Source organism: Mercenaria mercenaria, chromosome 9, assembly GCF_021730395.1.
Source record: "Mercenaria mercenaria strain notata chromosome 9, MADL_Memer_1, whole genome shotgun sequence".
NCBI classification, from domain to species: Eukaryota; Metazoa; Mollusca; class Bivalvia; order Venerida; family Veneridae; genus Mercenaria; species Mercenaria mercenaria.
In genome coordinates, this window is record NC_069369.1 from 37004553 (window position 1) to 37025718 (window position 21166).

General features: G+C 35.5%; 1 protein-coding gene across 1 annotated transcript; it reads right to left on the reverse strand.

Moving 5' to 3' along the window:
- Positions 1-775: 775 nt before the first annotated feature.
- On the reverse strand, positions 776-21136 carry LOC123546960 (nitric oxide-associated protein 1-like). The gene is made up of 10 exons (XM_045333652.2): positions 21094-21136; positions 16464-17415; positions 15017-15145; positions 13970-14137; positions 13250-13354; positions 11874-12004; positions 8569-8700; positions 7814-7930; positions 6734-6851; positions 776-1584 (listed from the first exon to the last, which is right to left on the reverse strand). The coding sequence occupies exons 2-10, from the start codon at positions 17407-17409 to the stop codon at positions 1409-1411; spliced, it is 2022 nt and encodes a 673-aa protein (XP_045189587.2). The 5' UTR covers positions 17410-17415; positions 21094-21136; the 3' UTR covers positions 776-1408.
- Between the last annotated feature and the right edge of the window lie 30 nt (positions 21137-21166).

The following is a 21166-nucleotide window of genomic DNA, read 5'->3' on the forward strand; positions in this document are numbered from 1 at the left end:
GATAAGTAAAGTTTATAATAGAGTGGTTTTCCTTGGTGAAAGTTGTATATCCGCGGTAACAACAAATCGCGGTGTTTAGATTTCGCGCTATCAATGTTGACTGCGAATATAGCGAAAATTAAACCTCCGCGAATATAACCCGCTTTACAGTAAGGTCCCAGAGATAACTCATCACTCTATTATGAGACAAAATAAGGTCCCTGAGATTACTCATCACTCTATCATGAGACAAAATAAGGTCCCAGAGATTACTCATCACTCTACCATGAGACAAAATAAGGTCCCTGAGATTACTCATCACTCTATCATGAGACAAAATAAGGTCCCAGAGAAAACTCATCACTCTACCATGAGATCAAATAAGGTCCAAGAGATTGCTCATTATCTTAAGACGGAATAAGGTTCCAGAGATAACTCATCACTGTTCCATGAGACCCAACAAGGTATTTGTCCAGCCAAAGAGCAAAGTAACTACTCAGGCAATAAACGTCATGAACAAGACTCACTTTCAAGGCAAAATAATTTTGCACAGTACAGTGTAACCTCTGTAGAGCAGAACCCTTTGGGAGATACAAGTATTGACTGTTATGTAGAGGTTGTTGTTCTGGAGAGGTAAATTTGACAGTATATATATCAGCTTAGGGAAATTTTGATGATGTTGTTATAGAAAGGTTTTTGCTCTGGAGAGGTTGTACTGTATTAGCCATATCACTTCTGCAAATGAATTATTAAATAGCTATTAAAATCGACAAATGAATGTTAGAAGATACATGTATATGTTTCAATACTGCTTTAATGTTTCAGTTCACCCTTGATAAAACAAACAATATATTTTCCCTTTCATTTTTACACAAATGAAATACTGTGGAATCACTATAGTTTGTGGGGTGAAGGGTGATGCTAATTTTCATGGATTCCATGTTGTAGCAAATCATAGAAATAAAATCCTAACAAAAAGTAAATTCCAATTTATTTTTTTACATTCAGAAGTTGATATCCACAAATCCATATCCCTACGTAAAAAGTCATTTTCATCTCACAAAAATAAATGATTTTACAGTTTGTTTTGAAACACAGAATGAGATCTCTTGTCAATTTTCAATAAGACTTAACCCTTACCCTGCTATATTTATATAATGGACTGGTCCATCTTTCAATTTGGACAGTACCACTTATTATTCAAAGGGGTTTTCACTGAAAATTTACTGACTGAATAGCAAACAGTGCAGACCATGATCAGACTGCACGGATGTGCAGGCTGATCTTGGGTCTGCACTGGTCGCAAAGGCATAATCATTTGCCGCCAGCAGGCTAAGAGTTAAACAATACATTCATATGTATTACTGCAAGAATTCTATACTTTTTTCATTAATTTCAGTCAAAGGTCAATTCTATAAATATGCATTTTTCACATTTTCAGTTTCTTCATTGCATATTGCTTTGTCCCAGAAATTCTGGTTCCTTTGAAAGCGGCAATGTCTTGTAATAAAGCTGGTGATCTGAGATGCATTCCTCGGCCACCAGGGGTATAAGCTCTAATATGAGCGGAAATGTACATCTCCTGTCCAGAGAATGATACCCAGCCTGAAAGATAAATAACAGTTAAATCTTTACCCTACTATATCTAAAATGGACTAGTCCATCATCAAATTTGTGCAGTGCCGGTTACTATTCAACGGAGTGTTCACTGAAAATTTATTGACTGAAAAGCAAACAGTGCAGACTATGATCAGCCTGTATGGATTGCAAAGGCAGAATCACTTGCTGTATATACACAAGCTATGTAAAAAGGACTGTAACAGTTGGTTATGTTGCCAATTTTTATGGAATCAAGGGAAAAAGCTCTGCCCAATAGTGATCTATATTTGTATTAAGGTTCATGAAGATCCATCAAATTGAATGTGTTACTTTGTTTTGTGATGGGAATTTATAAATTCTAAAACAGTTTAAGGGCAAAAATTCTGCAGTTAATAAATAGATAACTCTGGTTAATGAACTGATCCTGATGACATTGCATGTACACAATAACCCTATAGTGATTTACATTTGTGTAGAGTTTCATGAAGATTCATCAAAAGGTCAATTAGGCACAGTCAAAAATCACAACTTTTAACTAAATCAAGGGGAAAAACTCTGATTTTACTGCATCAAGGTGGGTAATAATGCATGTGAGAAAAGGCCATCAGCAGGGGATAATAATTAAATTCTCAACAGAAAGAAAGTGCAATATCTACTGTCCTTCTGAGCTGTAATGACCTTTACCTTGAAGATTGTGGATGAGTCCTGCTTACATATGCTCCAAACAAATCAAATTTGGACATGGATAACAAAATGCAATTCTGGGTAAGATAACCCTTCCAGAGCTGCTAACCCTTCTTGACCCTTATGACCTTGAATATGGGGTGACAGATTTTGTGTATTGCAGTCATATTGTGAGAAGCACTTGTACAACATTTAAATCAAAATATTTACATTCACCATGTATTTTGTATGGTAAAAAAAAATAATTTGATTTTTGTATATACAATATTGGTTTAATAATATCAAGGACGGCCTGTTACACAACAAGATAGCACACACAAGCTGATGTCATTGAATAAAATGGCGTTGTTTCAAATGTTTTTCCAAACTGAACAACATAATTTCAACAAGAAATATCGGTAAAACCGATGGATGCTCCCTGAAATTTGCAAATTAAAAGAACAAAAGTTGAATTTACTGGCTGGGCAAATATAGTTTACTAATGTTGAATGATCAAAGGGTAATTTCTTGTTGTAAACTCATTCCAACGGATAATGAAGAAAATATATTCACCTCCTCTTGGAAGAGAAGCATCCTATGAATTTCTGCTGAATGCAAGGCAGTGGTTGCTGAGAAATACTCGTATGATAGTGCTATAGTTTAAACAAGGGGCTATAAATCAGTGAAAAATGATGCAACCGAAATACGAAGATAACATGCGCATCTCTTTTTGACAGTAAAGCTTCCTATGAAGCACGTATGGCTAAACTCCAACCAGTGGTGCTGTGAAGAGAAATACTCCAAACAAGAACTGTACTATAATATACTAAGTTGAGTAATCAAAGGGCAACAACTTAGTATAAAATCAACCAACCAGAACACGAAGATAATATGGGCATCTCCTCTTGATGATGAACCTTCCTATGATGTATGGCTAAATTCCAACCAATGGTTGTTCAGAAATACTCTGGACAAAAATTGTACTATAGTAGCTATAATTGTTGAATAATCAAAGGGCAATAACTGGGTGAAAAATCATCTGACCGTAACACGAAGATACAGTAATATGCCCATCTTCTCTTGATAGTAAAGCTTCCTATGTAGTATAGGTAATTCCAACCAGTGGTTGCTGAGAAATATTCCTTAAAAGAATTTTACTTGAGTATACCACTTTTGAAAAATCAAACGGCAATAACCCCGTGAAAAATCATTCGACTGGAACACAAAGACAGACGAATGAAGCGGCGACTATATGCTTCCTCTTCTGGGAGCGTAAAAAGTACACAAGATTGTAGCTAAAACTAATTTTTCCAACACTACAAATCAAAAGCTATTTTGACCTCTAAGCAAAAGGGCTCATAAGCAATTTTAACCTCTAAGCAGAAAGGTTATAAGAAATCTTAAGTGGTTAAATGCAGTTTTAATCACTTAAAGCCAAATAAGGTAACTGAAATTATTTAACTTTATGGTCGTAAAGTTTAGTGGCTATTTCATGGAAATCTAAATTCATGGACTCTGACTTTTAAGATATAACAAATAGAAATTCTGCTTGTTCAAATAGATGTAAATTCATTGCATGGTGCAATCAGAAAATACACAATACTAGAATGTGTCTGTAGGACACAGGGTGTGCCACCCACTGGTACATTTGTCATAAATGAGGGCCAATAATTCAAACGTTTGCAGTCTTAATGGGGTATAGCGTCAACAATCATTTTATGAAAAGGATTCATTATTCTAGGCCCTTTACTTTTTGAGCTATGAGCATCACAAACAAAAAATCCACTATTCTGGTTATTTCACGGGCCATAACTCTGTAATAAGAGTTAAGATTCTCAAGAGGAATGCCAAGTGTGCAAGTTCACATCACGATAAAGACCCCAGCAAGGTTTCCTGAATTTACATCTGATACTTTTTGAGCTAGGCACATAATTAGGTGAAAAAGTGCATTTTTTTACTATTTCAAGGGCCATAACTTTAAAAATAGGGGGTGGAGCCTGCCAAAAAATTAGAGGTGTGCAAGTTTATATCATGATAAAGACTTATGCAAGTTTTCAACCATTTATATTAAATACTTTTTGAGCTAGGTGCATCACAAGGTGAAAATGTGTATTTTTGACTATTTCAGGGGCCATAACTCTAAAAATAGGGGGAGGACCCAAATGAACAAGAGCTGTCCATAAGACAGCCAAGCTCGACTATTTGAAATATTGTCCCAGAAGCAGGAAAATATTACCCAAAAAGGTTAAATATCAGAAGAGTTTTAAGGTCAAAAGGGGGAATAATTTGACCAAAATGCATATCAGTTATGGGACTTGCTGCTATCAACTAGTTTTATAACCCCAAAGGCACATGTGAAGTTTCAATTCAATATCTGCATTAGTTTTGGAGATAGAAACTTGCATGTAAAACTTTAACCAGAATTTTCGAAGTCCAAAAGGGGGAATAATTTGCCCAAAATACATGCCAGAGTTATGGGACTTGATCCAGTCAGGTTAGTAATTGATCTAGAAAAAGAAAAAATAAGTTTCAAATCTATATGCCTTTTAGAAATAGCTGTATGTACTTGCACGCAAAACTTTAACCAGAATTTGCTAAGTCCAAAAGGGGGCATAATTTGGCCAAAATTAAGGTCAGAGTTATGGGACTTGCTGCTATCAACTAGTTTTATAACCCCGAAGACACATGTGAAGTTTCAAATCAATATCTGCATTAGTTTTTGAGATAATAACTTGCATGTAAAACTTTAACCAAAATTTTCTAAGTCTAAAAGGGGGCATAATTTGCTCAAAAAACATGTCAGAGTTATGGGTCTTGACCCAGTGAGGTTGGTAATTGATCTAGAAAAAGAAAAAGTAAGTTTCAAATCTATATGCCTTTTAGAAATAGCTGCATGTACTTGCACGCAAAACTTTAACCAGTATTCAATATCTGCATTAGTTTTGGAGATAGAAACTTGCATGTAAAACTTTAACCAGAATTTTCGAAGTCCAAAAGGGGGAATAATTTGCCCAAAATACATGCCAGAGTTATGGGACTTGATCCAGTCAGGTTAGTAATTGATCTAGAAAAAGAAAAAATAAGTTTCAAATCTATATGCCTTTTAGAAATAGCTGTATGTACTTGCACGCAAAACTTTAACCAGAATTTGCTAAGTCCAAAAGGGGGAATAATTTGGCCAAAATGAAAGTCAGAGTTATGGGACTTGCTGCTATCAACTAGTTTTATAACCCCGAAGACACATGTGAAGTTTCAAATCAATATCTGCATTAGTTTTGGAGATAGTAACTTGCATGTAAAACTTTAACCAAAATTTTCTAAGTCCAAAAGGGGGCATAATTTGCTCAAAATACATGTCAGAGTTATGGGACTTGACCCAGAGAGGTTGGTTATTGACCTAGAAAAAGAAAAAATAAGTTTCAAAGCTATATGCCTTTAATTGATGGCTGTATGTACTTGCATGCAAAAACTTAACCAAGGTGTGACGCCGACGCCGACGCCGACGCCGACGCCGACGCCGACGCCAGGGTGAGTAGAATAGCTAGACTATTCTTCGAATAGTCGAGCTAAAAATAGGAGGTGCGCAAGTTCCTATCATGATTAAGACTCATGCAAGTTTTTCATGAATCTATATCAAATACTTTTTGAGCTAGGCATGTCACAAGGTGAAAATGTGCATTTTTGACTATTTCAGGGGCCATAACTCTGAAAATAGGGGGCCGACCCAAATAAAAAATAAGAGGTGCGCAAGTTCATATCATGATTAAGACTCATGCAAGGTTTCATGAATCTATATCAAACGCTTTTTGAGCTAGGCGTGTCACAAGGTGAAAATGCGCATTTTTTACTATTTCAGGGGCCATAACTCGGAAAATAGGGGGCAAAGCCAGATGAAAAATGGGAGATGTGCAAGTTCATATCATAATCAAGACTCATGCAAGGTTTCATGTATCTGTATCAAATACTTTTTGAGCTAGGCATGTCACAAGGTGAAAATGTGCATTTTTGACTATTTCAGGGGCCATAACTCTAAAAATAGGGGGCGAAGCCAGATAAAAAATAGGAGTTGCGCAAGTTCATATCATGATTAAGACTCATGCAAGGTTTCATCAATTGACGGACAGATGCACGGACGGACGCATGGACAAGACCAAATCTATATGCCCCCGCCACTCATTGGGGGGCACAATTAGTATTTGAGCCACACCATGAGAAAACCAACATAGTGCATTTGAGACCAGCATGGATCCAGACTAGCCTGCGCATCTGGGTAGTCTGGTCTGGATCCATGCTGTTCGCTAATGGTTTCTCTATTTGCAATAGTCTTTGAAAGCGAACAGCATGGATCCAGACCAGACTGCGTGGATGCGCAGGCTGGTCAGGATCCATGCTGGTCGCAAACGCACTATGTTGGTTTTCTTATGGCACAGCTCATTTAGTCTGTTATGATTCTATTGATAGATTTTCTAGTGTCCCAATTTATAGGCCTTACCAAGAGAAGACAGTTGAAGGTCAGCTGCAGCTATCAATCTGTCCTCGATATCTATCTTGAATTCTCTTCCACACAAACTTGGTAACTTATCCAGTCTTTTTGAATCTCCTATTGGTAACTTTTAAAGAGAAATCAATACACTGAAAGTCTGTACACTAAAATAAATGAAGCTTCATAACATGGTATAAGCTGGATAAAAGAACAGTCTATGACTTGATAAAACTTTGATAATCTTGGTACATATTGAAAATGACTGAATATGTCCTGCAGTACATACTGATTCAGAAACACAGAAACAGTATCAGTGCTACTGTTTGTGTGAATTTCATATATCAGAACAAGAGTTGTCTGAGGACAGCAAAACAGCTCAACTATTCAACAGCCTTGACAATTGAATAAATATAAATAAAAAAGGGGCATAATTTTGTAAAAAAGCAAAATAGAGTTATGGAACCTGTGAAATGTAAATCAGTTCTTCACAGTGAGTAAGTGTGTGATGTTTCAATCTATTAAAACATGTGGTTACTGAGACACAAGCTTAAAAAGAAAGTAATCAAATTGGGACGACGACACCGATGCATTGGTGAGTGAAACTGATCTACCTATTCTTTGAAAAGTCAAGCTAAAAACACTAAAGGCCTTATACATCAAGCATATTTGTTTGTTTCAGTGTAAAATTAAAGTACCTTTTACAGTGTGGTTGCCAGATGCAATTTTTCATGAGTAGGGGAAGCCATGAGGAAAATGTATATTATGTTTTTGATTAAATATTCTGTCCTTCCATGTAAACCAAACATTTTTTTCTTATTTTATGTTTCAACTGTTTAGCCAAATTACTTTCTAGAACATGAAAAACATCTTTGTTATTTTTCAATGTGAAAACACTACATGATATATTTCGCTCTAATATTTCAAATAATCACAGAAAAACATGTAATCAGTTTTGATAATGGTAAACAGGCATATACATTTTTCTAAAGTTGTCAACAAAACTGTCGAAAATTTGTTTGGAACAAGGGAGTTCCAAATACAAAAAATTCCCTATACAAAACAAAACATATCAATATCAAACCTACTTACACCTAGAGTTTCTGTTCCTATGTTTTCTGTGTAAAATGCATCTGCATCACAAGCTTGCACAACATGTACAGGTAATAAATGGTTTGTGTGTACTGTCACATACGTTTTTCGTCTTCCCTGAAAAAGAAACAAGCAATCTGGCCCTGGATGCTGGCTCAGGAAAGATTCGGTTAGCTTACCTATCAACACTTGATAAATGGCAGCTAAAATGTGTCAAAGTTTGCCAAAAAAAAGCAGATCAGTTTCTTGCCCCAGCACCACCCCCTCCCACCCCAAACCTGCTAGAAATTAGGGCTGTGTATTATCAGACAAACTGGTTTGCAATATAACAAAGCAATATACAGATCAACATCCATGTGACATCATCTTGTTAACTAATATCAAGACAAAATGTTTACTCAACTTTCAAAAGTAGATTTTGTTTAAATAATATTTTATTCATATAAAATTATATACATTTACAACATGAAACATTACATAATTAAGACATGAAGGATTGAGTAGAAAGCTAAGCTTATTTGAATCTCTCTCCTTAAGAGAAGTAGAAGTAGATTTAAATTTATGGTTACTTCAATTTTAATATTTATTATGGAAATGGGTTAAATAATCCAGCAAAAATGCCCCAAGAAAGGTTCATGAACTTACAATATTCCAATATCAATAACAGGAATATTTCTGACAGAATTTCGACATCTGTGGACTCGTAATAGTTCAGACTATTCAGACAATTACATAAAGTATCTTGAAAGTCCTACCTCTAAGTAATCAATCCTAGCAAGACCTGTAATAAACATAACATCTCCTGGTTTCATGACAAATACTCGGGGACGGATCATTTCTACCTTCAGTATCTTCTTCAGTTCCTCCCCTGTCATTCTGTTGATCAGCTACAAACAAAAACAGTTGTTCACTTGACACTGGTTTTAAATGCAATTCTAACAAAACAAGAGCTGACGGAGGACAGCAACGCTCGACTATTCAACAGCCTTGTCAACTGAATGAATACAAAAGTCGAAAAAGGGGCATAATTTAGTAAAAAAAGCAAAACAGGGTTATGGAACCTGCATAGTGCTTATCAGCTCATGACAGTGGACAGGTGTGTGAAGTTTCAATCCATTCCCATTAGTGGGTACCGAGATACCAGCTTACATATAAGAATTTAAAAACCAAAAACTTCTAAGTTGATAAAGGGGCATATTTTTGTGAAATGCAAAGTAGAGTTATTGACCCTTTGCACTGCATGTCATATCGTGACAGTGAACAAGTGTGTGAAGTTTCAATCCATTCCCATTAGTGAGGACTGAAATACCAGCTTACATACAAAACCTTAACCAAAAATTTCTACGTCGAAAAAGGGGCATAATTTTGTAAAAAAGCAAGTAGAGTTATGGAACCTGTGCAATGTAAGTCAGTTTATCACAGTGAATAAGTGTGTGAAGTTTCAATCCATTCCCACAAGTGGGTACTGAGATACCAGCTTAAATATAAGAAATTAACCAAAAACTTCTAAGTTGAAAAAGGGGCATATTTTTGTAAAATGTGAAGTAGAGTTATTGACACTTTGCACTGCATGTCATATCATGACAGTGAACAAGTGTGTGAAGTTTCAATCCTTTCCCATTAGTGTATACTGAGATACCAGCTTACATAGAAAAACTTAACCAAAAACTACTAAGTTGAAAAAGGGGCATAATTTTGAAAAAAAAAATGAATAGAGTTATGGAACCTGCTTTGTGCATGTCAGATCATGACAGTGAACAAGTGTGTGAAGTTTCAATCCATTCCCATTAGTGAGTACTGAAATACCAGCTTACATACAAAACCTTAACCAAAAATTTCTAAGTCGAAAAAGGGGCATAATTTTGTAAAAAAGCAAAATAGAGTTATGGAACGATTGCAATGTAAGTCAGTTTATCACAGTAAATAAGTGTGTGAAGTTTCAATCAATTCCCATTAGTGAGTACTGAGATACCAGCTTACATACAAAACCTTAACCAAAAATTTCTAAGTCAAAAAAGGGGCATAATTTTGTAAAAAAGCAAAATAAAGTTATGGAAACTGTGCAATGTAAGTCAGTTTATCACAGTGAATAAGTGTGTGAAGTTTCAATCCATTCCCACAAGTGGTTACTGAGACATCAGCTTACATACAAAACCTTAACCAAATCGGGACCCGGACGCTGACACATGGGCGAGTCCAATAGCTCTACTATTCTATGAATAGTCGAGCTAAAAATTCCAATGATGCAACTAATCTAACCCTTGTTTTCCTAGATTCTGCAGCAGTACTTGCTTGTTCCTGCAAGAAAATGATGCAAGAAACCACTAGTCCTACAAGTCAGAGGTTGAGTTTAAAAAACCATACTTATTGTTACAGCTTGATTAAACATATCTTTACAGTTAAAATTCACCTGAACAAGGATTTCTTAAATGATTATAGAGAGCATTGACATAACAATTAATAGACTTCTGACAAATGATTACAGAGAACACAGTCTAACCATGGACTTCTGACAAATAGTAAGGGGAAACATAAGCCTAACCATTGAATTCTGACAAATGATAATGGAGAACATAGCCTATCCATGGACTTCTGACAAATGATAATCATTATGGAGAACATAAGCCTAACCACGAATTCTTACAAAATATCTTGGATAACATATGCATGTCCATGGACTTTTATATATTTTTGGTATGTTTAGATTTCACACTAGGTCATAGAGCATTGATAGTAAACCTTTGGACCTCTGGCAATAGGTTTCACTATTAACCGGCAAGTGACTGAATTTAGTGTATACTTAAATGTAACATATAGAACCAACTCAAATGATATTTTTTTATATTTAATATTCATTTCAATCTGTTTAAAGTACTGACTTTTACAATATTCATCTAGAGGCATGTCCCTTTAAAAGTAAAGCAATCAAGCATGCCCCTTTAAAAGTAAAGCAATCAAGCATGCCCCTTTAAAAGTAAAGCAATTAGGCATGCCCCTTTAAAAGTAAAGCAATTAAGCATGCCCCTTTAAAAGTAAAGCAATCAAGCATGCCCCTTTAAAAGTAAAGCAATTACGCATGCCCCTTTAAAAGTAAAGCAATAAGGCATGCCCCTTTAAAAGTAAAGCAATAAGGCATGCCCCTTTAAAAGAAAAGCAATAAGGCATGCCCCTTTAAAAGTAAAGCAATAAGGCATGCCCCTTTTAAAGTAAAGCAATAAGGCATGCCCCTTTTAAAGTAAAGCAATAAGGCATGCCCCTTTTAAAGTAAAGCAATAAGGCATGCCCCTTTAAAAGTAAAGCAATAAGGCATGCCCCTTTTAAAGTAAAGCAATAAGGCATGCCCCTTTAAAAGTAAAGCAATAAGGCATGCCCCTTTAAAAGTAAAGCAATAAGGCATGCCCCTTTTAAAGTAAAGCAATAAGGCATGCCCCTTTTAAAGTAAAGCAATAAGGCATGCCCCTTTTAAAGTAAAGCAATAAGGCATGCCCCTTTTAAAGTAAAGCAATAAGGCATGCCCCTTTTAAAGTAAAGCAATAAGGCATGCCCCTTTAAAAGTAAAGCAATAAGGCATGCCCCTTTTAAAGTAAAGCAATTACGCATGCCCCTTTTAAAGTAAAGCAATCAGGCATGCCCCTTTAAAAGTAAAGCAATTACGCATGCCCCTTTAAAAAAAAAGCAATTAGGCATGCCCCTTTAAAAGTAAAGCAATTAGGCATGCCCCTTTAAATGTAAAGCAATTACGCATGCCCCTTTAAAAGTAAAGCAATTAGGCATGCCCCTTTAAAAGTAAAGCAATTTGGCATGCCCCTTTAAAAGTAAAGCAATTAGGCATGCCCCTTTAAAAGTAAAGCAATTACGCATGCCTCTTTAAAAGTAAAGCAATTAGGCATGCCCCTTTAAATGTAAATGTAAAGCATTACGCATGCCCCTTTAAAAGTAAAGGAATTTGGCATGCCCCTTTAAATGTAAAGCTATTAGGCATGCCCCTTTAAAAGTAAAGCTATTAGGCATGCCCCTTTTAAAGTAAAGCAATTTTGTAATATTCTACAACTATACAGACCTGATTCTCATTGATGAGGCCAGGCGTATCACATGTCCACTTCGATGTTGGATACATTTCTTCCAGTATAGTTTTCCTGAGACCCAACACTGAAGACTTGTCATTGACGTTGGTTATAACATCATTTTCCTCTGCATCATGTGAAAATACCAAATCCACACGTCATTGATACTTATGAGTCATAAAGTATAACACATTCATGTATAATTGTATGAGTGCTCTGACTGGTTACCAGCCTATCTATATAATAGCAGGCTAGAGCACAATACTAGTGGTTCAGTTTCTGGTTACAACCGATCTTCCCACTAGTGTTCAGAGCTTAGTAATTCATACCTAACTTGGTAATAAACTTGAGGCTAGAGAGGTAAATACGACACCTGCCATTATCTTCACTGGAAATAAGTTATTCCATTCATTCTGGATGCTTTACGGAACAAAGCACGGTCAGCATTAAGTCTCCCACACTGAACGTACACATGAATTGAATGGTGCACAGTCTATAAACTAGGCTAAAGTATATTATACACCCAATGTGTGCATAACTCAAATAGTTGGAAATTAATACTGATGTTAAGGTAGTGTATTTTAAAGCATTGTTGATTTAAAATATCAACTTCTGGTGTGAAGTAAACAACAAAAATATCTCTTTCTAAGAATGTTTGTGCTAACGACCAGTGGGCTCTAATGGAACAAGTTTCATTTAAGAAATAATTTATAGCAAAAGAGTGTTTTAACACAATTGATACAAGATGGACGGTTATACGTTGGGCGTAATAAAATCACGAGGGTGCGGCGCGACTGAAATTATTTGTACAATGTATTACTGCCTGAGTGTATAAATAGTGTTAAAACATGGTTTTGCTTTAAATTATTTTGATTCTAACAAGCCTTTAATCTAAAACAATAGATAAAATAAAGAAGGGCTCTTTCTTTGTCGCAACAAAAACTTTCACGTCTCCGCACATTAACTTGATGTCATTCTAGAGTAAGAGTGTTTTAACAGAGACAAGCGTATTAGAATTCCATTTTTAACATTTTTAGGGGAGTGGTGGTCTAGTGGTTAGTGGTTGTGTCGGCAGCTCAACCACGAGGTTGTGTGTTCAAGCCCCACTGAGGTTATGACAACGCCTTCTCTTATGACACCAGTCTCATTTTTCCAGGCAGTGGACTCGAGTGGTTCAAGTAAGCTTGAAGCTTTCATCACAATTGAGCTGCATTAAATTTATGTAAAGCAAACATGAGCAATTCATTTTCATTTGTGAATAAAACTCGTCATTTAAACAAGACTATGGTTTTGATAGCACTTCCATGCATTTTACCGAGACAAAAATACATTCGTCAGAATTCTCACTCATAAATTTAAAGTGGCAACCTACCTGAACTAAACTTGTAGCTTGTGAAGTGTTGTCCAGTTATTTCATATTTTTTGTCCTCCGTCGCTTTTGTAACATCACTTCGGAAGTCCGTCTTACCAACCTTGGCTGTTTTATAAACAGATTATCTAATTATCATTAGGAAACACGTCTTGTATATTTCCAATATCAGACCAGGAGAATAAAACTAGTCCCTCTATATCCCACTAGGGCAACTGCAGCTGAAATGCCTTAACTGTGAAATGGAGCACCCAAGCACTTCAATTTCTCAAAGTGAACACTGATAATTTGTGTTCATTTTCATTACGAAAAGCTGGGAGTAAACGAATTGAACTCAGTTTGCACATAATACGAAACATACTCTGTGCTGGGACAAAATACACCTATAAGGTGTCAAAACTAACTTGATTAAAAGTGTACAATGTGAAATATTGACAGATGCACAGTACACACAGAAACACTACAAAACTGCATGCTGTTATTTCAGACACCAATCTAGTAGAACCACTGGCCTTCTACAAGACAGATGATTTCTTCACATAAAAGACTTAATCTGTGCCTGAAATGGAAGTTTTGAACCATCTGCACCTCAGCGCATTATGATTTAGTCAGCAAAAATAACCACTCTGCCACAAGTGACCCATAGCTGATGTAAAATTGATAAGTTTAAACTTAACCTTAACACATAAATGTATATTTAAAACTGCAATCACAATTTTTTACCAAACAGTTTTGCATTGTGAGTTCCACCATACTCTTTCAATTTTTCTTTTTTCTTTTCTCGAATTTCTGTCTGTTTCATTTGATCTTCTTTGATGCGCATTGTACGAAGGAACAATTTCCATTTATCTGCTCTAATGATCGGGAATTTGATCAAGTTTAAAGTTGTTCCTAAAACAGAATAACATAAAAATTATTATATACATGTCCAAAAAAAATCTTATCTGATCTATTTATAATGATGTGTTAAGTTCTATCCTACTGAAGGAATAACAATTAACTGTGCTTCGCCATTTTGACTAACCATAATAAACATTCCACCTGTAGTCAAATATTCAAATATATGACTTGCTAGGGCATAAAACTTGCAACCATTATATCATTACTTAAGTGCAACTGGTAACCAGTTGTCATTTCACCAGTAGTCATTACATCAGTAGTCAAATGAACAAATTGCTTAAGCAGATGGTGTTTCTTATCTTTATTTATTTAAAGTCATCACTTGCTACCCAGAATAAGTCTAGAGAATGTTAGTTTGTTTGTTTGTTTTGAGTTTAACGCCGTTTTTCAACAGTATTTCAGTCATGTAACGGCGGGCAGTTAACCTAACCAGGGTTCCTGGATTCTGTACCAGTACAAACCTGTTCTACGCAAGTAACTGCCAACTTCCCCACATGAATCAGAGGTGGAGGACCAATAATTTCAGACACAACGTTGTTTATCAAATAGTCACGGAGAACATACGCCCCGCTTGAGGATCTAAATCACGACCCCGCCATCCATAGACCAACGCTCTACCTACTGAATGAAGCGGCCGGGCTAGAAAATGTTAGAGATTTTAGGTGGAGGATAACTTGTAAGACACAGAAGAGATTTCCAATTCTGGAAGCACCTATACAGAGGACTCCTGTCTAAACCAATGATATCAATTTCAGTTCAATGGAGATGCCATATGTCACCCCCTCAACCCTATGTCTAACACTGTGTGCACTTTTTAAAGTGGGTAGATCCCTCATAAAGACCTACCAAAATTACCAGGTTTATTCTTACCTGGCCATCTTGAAACAGTTGCCCTCTGCACAATATCCCGACATGTATGTTTGCAATAATCCGATTCAAGGAACTTGTTAAACAGCGTTGATTTTCCAGAATTTGTTGTGCCGACTAAGTAAACATTACCTACAATATAGAAAAGTAACATTGTACCTAAAAATTATCATTATGAAAATGTATAAATTCATGCAATAGTGGAATATAGTAAATTTCTGATATTTTTTTGCAAGACAGGCTGCATACTTGTTTGTTTGTTGTTTTTTTTTCTACTGGGTTTCACATCAAAACGACACAATTTCTGGAGACTTTGCCGGAAGATTCCAGGGTGCTTATACAGGCATTGCTAGCTCTACACCCAAAGCCCAACATTGAGCCCTTGGCGCTTGAGAGACAACTGATTCGAAATTAATAGCCTGAACCACTCCCTTGGTGAATATCTAAAGAATGTATATTAAATACCTTTTCATTAATCTTACAATGACTATATTTGCCATCTGACTGGGTTTCTTTCAAAGAAATTATACTATATTATAAAGTCATTGTATTTCTATTTCTTTTTATCCAAAAGGCTGAAACTATTCTATAGCTCGAAAAACTCAACTTGTTGCGGTGGTACGCATGTCACACATATGCACTATGTTCTATCTGGCAGTGCCATTAGGTTGGCATACACTTTAACTATCAAAGGGGTGTTCACTGAAAATTTACTGACTGAATAGCGAACAGTGCAAACCATGATCAGCTTGCACGGATGTTCAGGCTGATCTTGATCTGCACTGGTCGCAAAGGTGGAATCACTTGCTGCCAGCAGGCTAAAGGTTAAACATGTTCATATAAAAGATATCCAATGGGAATCTTTCACTACAATATATTCTATCTTTTAGATATTTACTTGAAATGTATAAAATCCTCATCAATTACAGTTAACTTTACTAAACAATGCTACATATTATAACCTATGTAAACTGTTTGCAGATAGAGCTCCATGGAGTCATAACTAAATGTCATGCAGTAACAGATGATTGTTAAAAAAGCAGTCAGTTTTTAAGTGTTAGTACACATTTATACTGTGTTTATCTATACATGTATGCAGTGTGTACTATTCTAAACCTAATGCATAATTCATTATTACGCATAAACTTGTTAATGATATGTTTACATGAACTATATGAAGTCATTGTTCATGTTTCAAATACGAAATTTGGATCCAACATATTTTTAACGTTTCAAACCAAAGAAACTACTTACATGTAATTTATTATTCTTTAAGCATTTCTATCGAAAACAGACATGAAAAAAAGTGTCACAATTAAACAGTATTTCAGAAAAAATTGTGACTGTACCAATAAAAAAAAATGATTAATTACTTCCCTTTATATGTAGCTGATATTGCATTATGCATATAATGAGTCACTGTAATTAAATAATCAGTATTTATACATACCAATCACCTCCCAGGTTTTGATCAATTTATTGATAAGTTCCTCTATTCCATATCCAGTTTTGGCACTAACAAGACACGTATACCGAATATTTTCACCAGATGGATTTAACGACGCTCTTTCACATTCCTGATTCAACCTGTGTAATATTCTATTCAAATGTCCTTTGCTGTCTTTAGGAATTAAGTCAATTTTATTCCCGACAATAAAAATTGGTCTGCGCTTTCCAATGCCATGTAGAAATTCTGGTATAATGCTATTTGTTATATCTGTTACATCTATTACCATTAAAACAAGCGCCTTTTCTTTTTTGATCTTTCTGATTATTTCTTTGTAAGTGCTTTTATCAATGTCCATTTGAATAATCTTGCTTGATGAATTCATCAGCGTACATCGCTTGCACAATAACTTTGCTAAATGCTCTACTTTTCTGCCCTTAAACTGTTCTTGCGGAATATAGCCTGGTACAGCTGGGTCGTTGCAATGAAGGAATGCACCGCAACCCCCACACGGCACAGTAGAAGGTTTGTGATAAGCATCTGGTGTACCAATGAGAACTGCTTTGACAGCTTGGTCAGGATCGCCAGTGTCTTCAGATAATTCTCTCTGATATGCTTGATGTTTTAATTTAAGCGCTCTCAAGTTTTCAATATCAAATTTTATATTTTCCAAATTGTCTTCAAACATCTTCAGTGAATCTGAAAGTCTACTTGTATCTGTTTCACTACTGGCATCTGTAAAGTACTGCAAGGCTACTGGATATGATTTCTTTTTAACATCTGTCTCTTTTCTGTTCTTGTCAACATGATCTGCAGCATTTTCTGTTGCACTTACGGTCTTCTTTGTACTGACAATTCCTTTCCTGCTATTGTGAAGGCAAGGCTTGTCAGCTAGTTTCTTTGACAATCTGCTTATCTGTAGTGTTCTCACAGTTTTCAAGCAATGCATTGTGGCCTGAAAAAGAACTGTTTTGAATAAACATAATTATGTAAAATATTTTGAGTTATGCATTCTGTACTACTTTTTTCCAAATTTTCTATCTGAGAGTTTTTCGAGCCTTATAATTAATCCAATTTTGTAATTTTTATCTGAAAACATCTATAGATGAAATTATTTATTAAAACTTGATGAACTTGAAAAACGGAGTATACATATAAAAACAAAATTTTTAACCCTTATCCTGCTAAATTTCTAAAATGGACTGGTCTATCATTCAATTTGGGCAGTACCATTTATTACTCAAAGGGTTGTTCACTGAAAATTTACTGACTGAATAACAAACAGTGCAGACCATGATCAGCCTGCTCTGCAATAGTTGCAAAGGCAGAATCATTACCAGCAGGATAAAGGTTCAGAAACAAAATTCCATTTATCTTCAATTCTTCTTTAGCAAACAAATCAACTGATAAGTTGCTGATTGGTCGGGTAAAAATAGCAAGCCAAGCAGGAGGCTTATGTGTAAGTGTATGATATTGAACGACGAAGCAAAATGGAAGTAATTAAAGATTTTAGAAGCTAACTGATTGTAGCTGATGCTGTCACTCTGCAAATAAACCTTTGGCTGTTAGCTGGTAATTTTTAATTAAAAGTTATAAGGTTTTATGGTAGATTTGTCTGTGAACATTTCAGTATTAAAGCTAAAGTTCACACTGTTTACTGTTAAGTCAGTTTGATATGATGGCAGATTGTTGAAATAATAGAAAAATATATATGAAAAAGACAAAGTCTCATATTGCAATTTCTGAAGTTGATGGACTTAATATGCAAAGTACAGGGTATGTTTGACACATCTCCCAATTGGGGTAAATTAGCTACTTTGTTCTGACCAGGATAAAACAAGAATGATAGAATGGTAAAACAAGAATAATAGAACTGAAAAGACCATTATTATTTTTATTTCTTTTGCAATACATTTTTAAAGCGTTGTCAAGTATAAAAGTGGAAGCAATGTTGTTCTTGTGTTAATTCCGTTTGATAGGATTTCTTATAGTTTAAAGGTGAAAGAATTTTCAAAATCGGATTAAAAATGAGGTTATGAGCATTTAAATACTTTATCAAAATGGCGGCCCTTTTGTTTTAATGGCAACAAAAAATAAAATGGTGGATTTACAAAATTTCTAGATATATACAGATCTGAACTGTAGTTATTTATTTCTGTAAAATAGTTTCTCTACTTTTTTCCAGTTTAATGAAAGAAATTACCATGTTTTTCATCTTACACTCAAGAGCCATATATGAAATTAATCTATTTCAAAGGTTATTTGCTTTATAAAGAATTCAGCAGAGTTTAAATGATGTTATAAACACACTTAAATGGCTGCCTCCATGATCAGCATTTTTCTTAAATTTTAAACTGCCATATCTTTTTTAATAGTGTTCCAGATCAGGATATGTGCTCAGCCTGTTAATGTATTCCTTTCCTGGCCATACATGGGTAACAGAACTAATGAATTAATAAGGAGAACTTTCCTCTACCTTGAAAAAAAATCTTTCATTAAACTGTTTGTGTATAAAACTCGAGAGGTCAAAATCAGAGTACTGCAAATTACGGAATTCTAGATGCAGTAAAGATATTGAAGCTGTTGAAAGAGTTCAGAAAAGAGCAACAAAATTGGTATTAAAGGGAAAAACAAGATTTGCCAAATGAAGATCATTTACTGGCTGTAAATTTACCCTGATTTACAAGGGGACATCATGAATAAACTAGAATGTGTCTGTAGGACACAGGGTGTGCCCCCACTTGTACATTTGTCAAAAATAAGGGGCAATAATTCAAATGTTTGCAGTCTTAAGGGGGTATAGCCTGAACAAACATTTTATATAGAGGATTCATTATTGTAGGCCATATACTTTTATGAGCTATGAGCATCACAAACATAAAATCCACTATTTTGGCTATTTAAAGGGCCGCAACTCTGTAATTAGCATTAAAATCTCAAGAAGAATGCCAAGTGTGCAAGGTCACATCATGATAAAGACTCATGCAAGGTTTCGTGAGTTTACATCAAATACTTTTTCAAATAGGCACGTCATTAGGAGAAAATGTGCATTTTTTTACTATTTCAGGGGCCATAACTTTGAAAATAGGGGTGGAGGCAGACAAAAAATAGGGATGGGCAAGTTCATCATGATAAGACTCAAGCAAGGTTTAATCAATTTATGTGAAATACTTACTGAGCTAGGCACGTCACAAGGTGAAAATGTGCATTTTTTACTATTTCAAGGACCATAACTCTGAAAATAGGGGGCGGAGCCAGACGAAAAATAGGAGGTGCACAAGTTCATATCATGATAAAGACTCATGCAAGGGTTCATCAATTTATATGAAATACTTTTTGAGCTAGGCGCGTCATTATGTGAAAATGCACATTTTTGACTATTTCAGGTGCCATACATGTAACTCTGAAAATCGGGGGCAGAGCCAGACGAAAAATAGGAGGTGCGCAAGTTCATATCATGATTAAGACTAATGCAAGGTTTCATCAATTTATATCAAATGCTCTTTGAGCTAGGCGCGTTACAATGTGAAAGTGTGCAGTTTTTACTATTTCAAGGGCCATAACTCTGGAAATAGGGATCGGAGCAAGATGAAAAACAGAAGGTGTGTAAATTCATATAATGATAAAGACTCTACTTTTTGAGCTAGGCGCGTCACAAACTTTTTCGGACTGATAGATGCATGGACGAACGGATGGACACACGGACAAGACCAAATCTATATGCCCCCTCCACTGAGTGGTGGGGGCACAAAAAGACTAAGTAAGCATGATTGTACAAAACTTTTTTCAACTAAGTAATACAAACAGAGGAGGTCATGCATTTAAATTAAATAAGAAACAGTGCAAGAAAGACATATTTAAGGAAAAACTTTTTCAGTCAGTCAGAGAACAGTGATATGTATTTGGAACTCTCTGTCATTAATTGACGTCATATTAGCTTCATCAATTATTCAGCTTAAGAGTTCCTTGAATAAGATATGAGAGATAGGAAATTTACTTTCAGACTAGACATTGATACTAATCTCTGGGTTTAATAAATAAGAGGGGGTTTTAAGCTGAACAGCTTGGGACATTGACAATTGATGTACTGGTGTGTAGTGGTTGTAGGTATATAAGGCTACTTCCTACAGCCTTGCTGTTGGGTTAACTAGCGACTTTAGAGTGTCTGCCTACAGATCACAAGGTCCGGGATTCGATCCTCGGCAGTGACTGGGGTATTTTACTACAATGGCGACAAGGATATTTTACAAACTCATGCATATGGATGAGGCTAGGAAATGATAGGAGGTTCAGTTGATGCCTCGGGCTAGAAACAGGGGTCTAGCTATATAGGTCCAATTTTTTGGGAGAAGTCACTTCTCCCTCAAGCTGATTTAGGAAGAAGTGGGGAGACTTTAGGGAGAAGTGGGAAGACATCTTCGATTTTTTCATTTCTACCTAAAAAAAAATGTAAAATATCAATTAAAATGAACTTACAAAGTGATATGAGTTATGTCAGGTCTTATATTTAAGACTATGTCTATCCGTACCTCTAGAATTAAATTCTAGAGGTATGGATCCATACCCCTAGACACTTTCTTAACAATTTTGGATCAAAGACATTAAAATTAGTCAATAAACTCTTTAGATCCACCAAAATGTAAACACAGTCCTTGTGCCCATGTGCCACTGCCAGACACCTGGACTGATATTTTTTGACAGAGAAT

Bases quoted from the DNA above. Each gene is read 5' to 3' on its own strand.
- LOC123546960 (XM_045333652.2), bottom strand. From the start codon at position 17,409: ATGCATTGCTTGAAAACTGTGAGAACACTACAGATAAGCAGATTGTCA. The intron at 14,138-15,016 runs GTAAGAATAAAC...ATTCTGTTTTAG, and splicing joins AACTGTTTCAAGATGGCCAG to GAACAACTTTAAACTTGATC. The intron at 6,852-7,813 runs GTAAGTAGGTTT...TCTCTTTAAAAG, and splicing joins TAGGAACAGAAACTCTAGGT to TTACCAATAGGAGATTCAAA.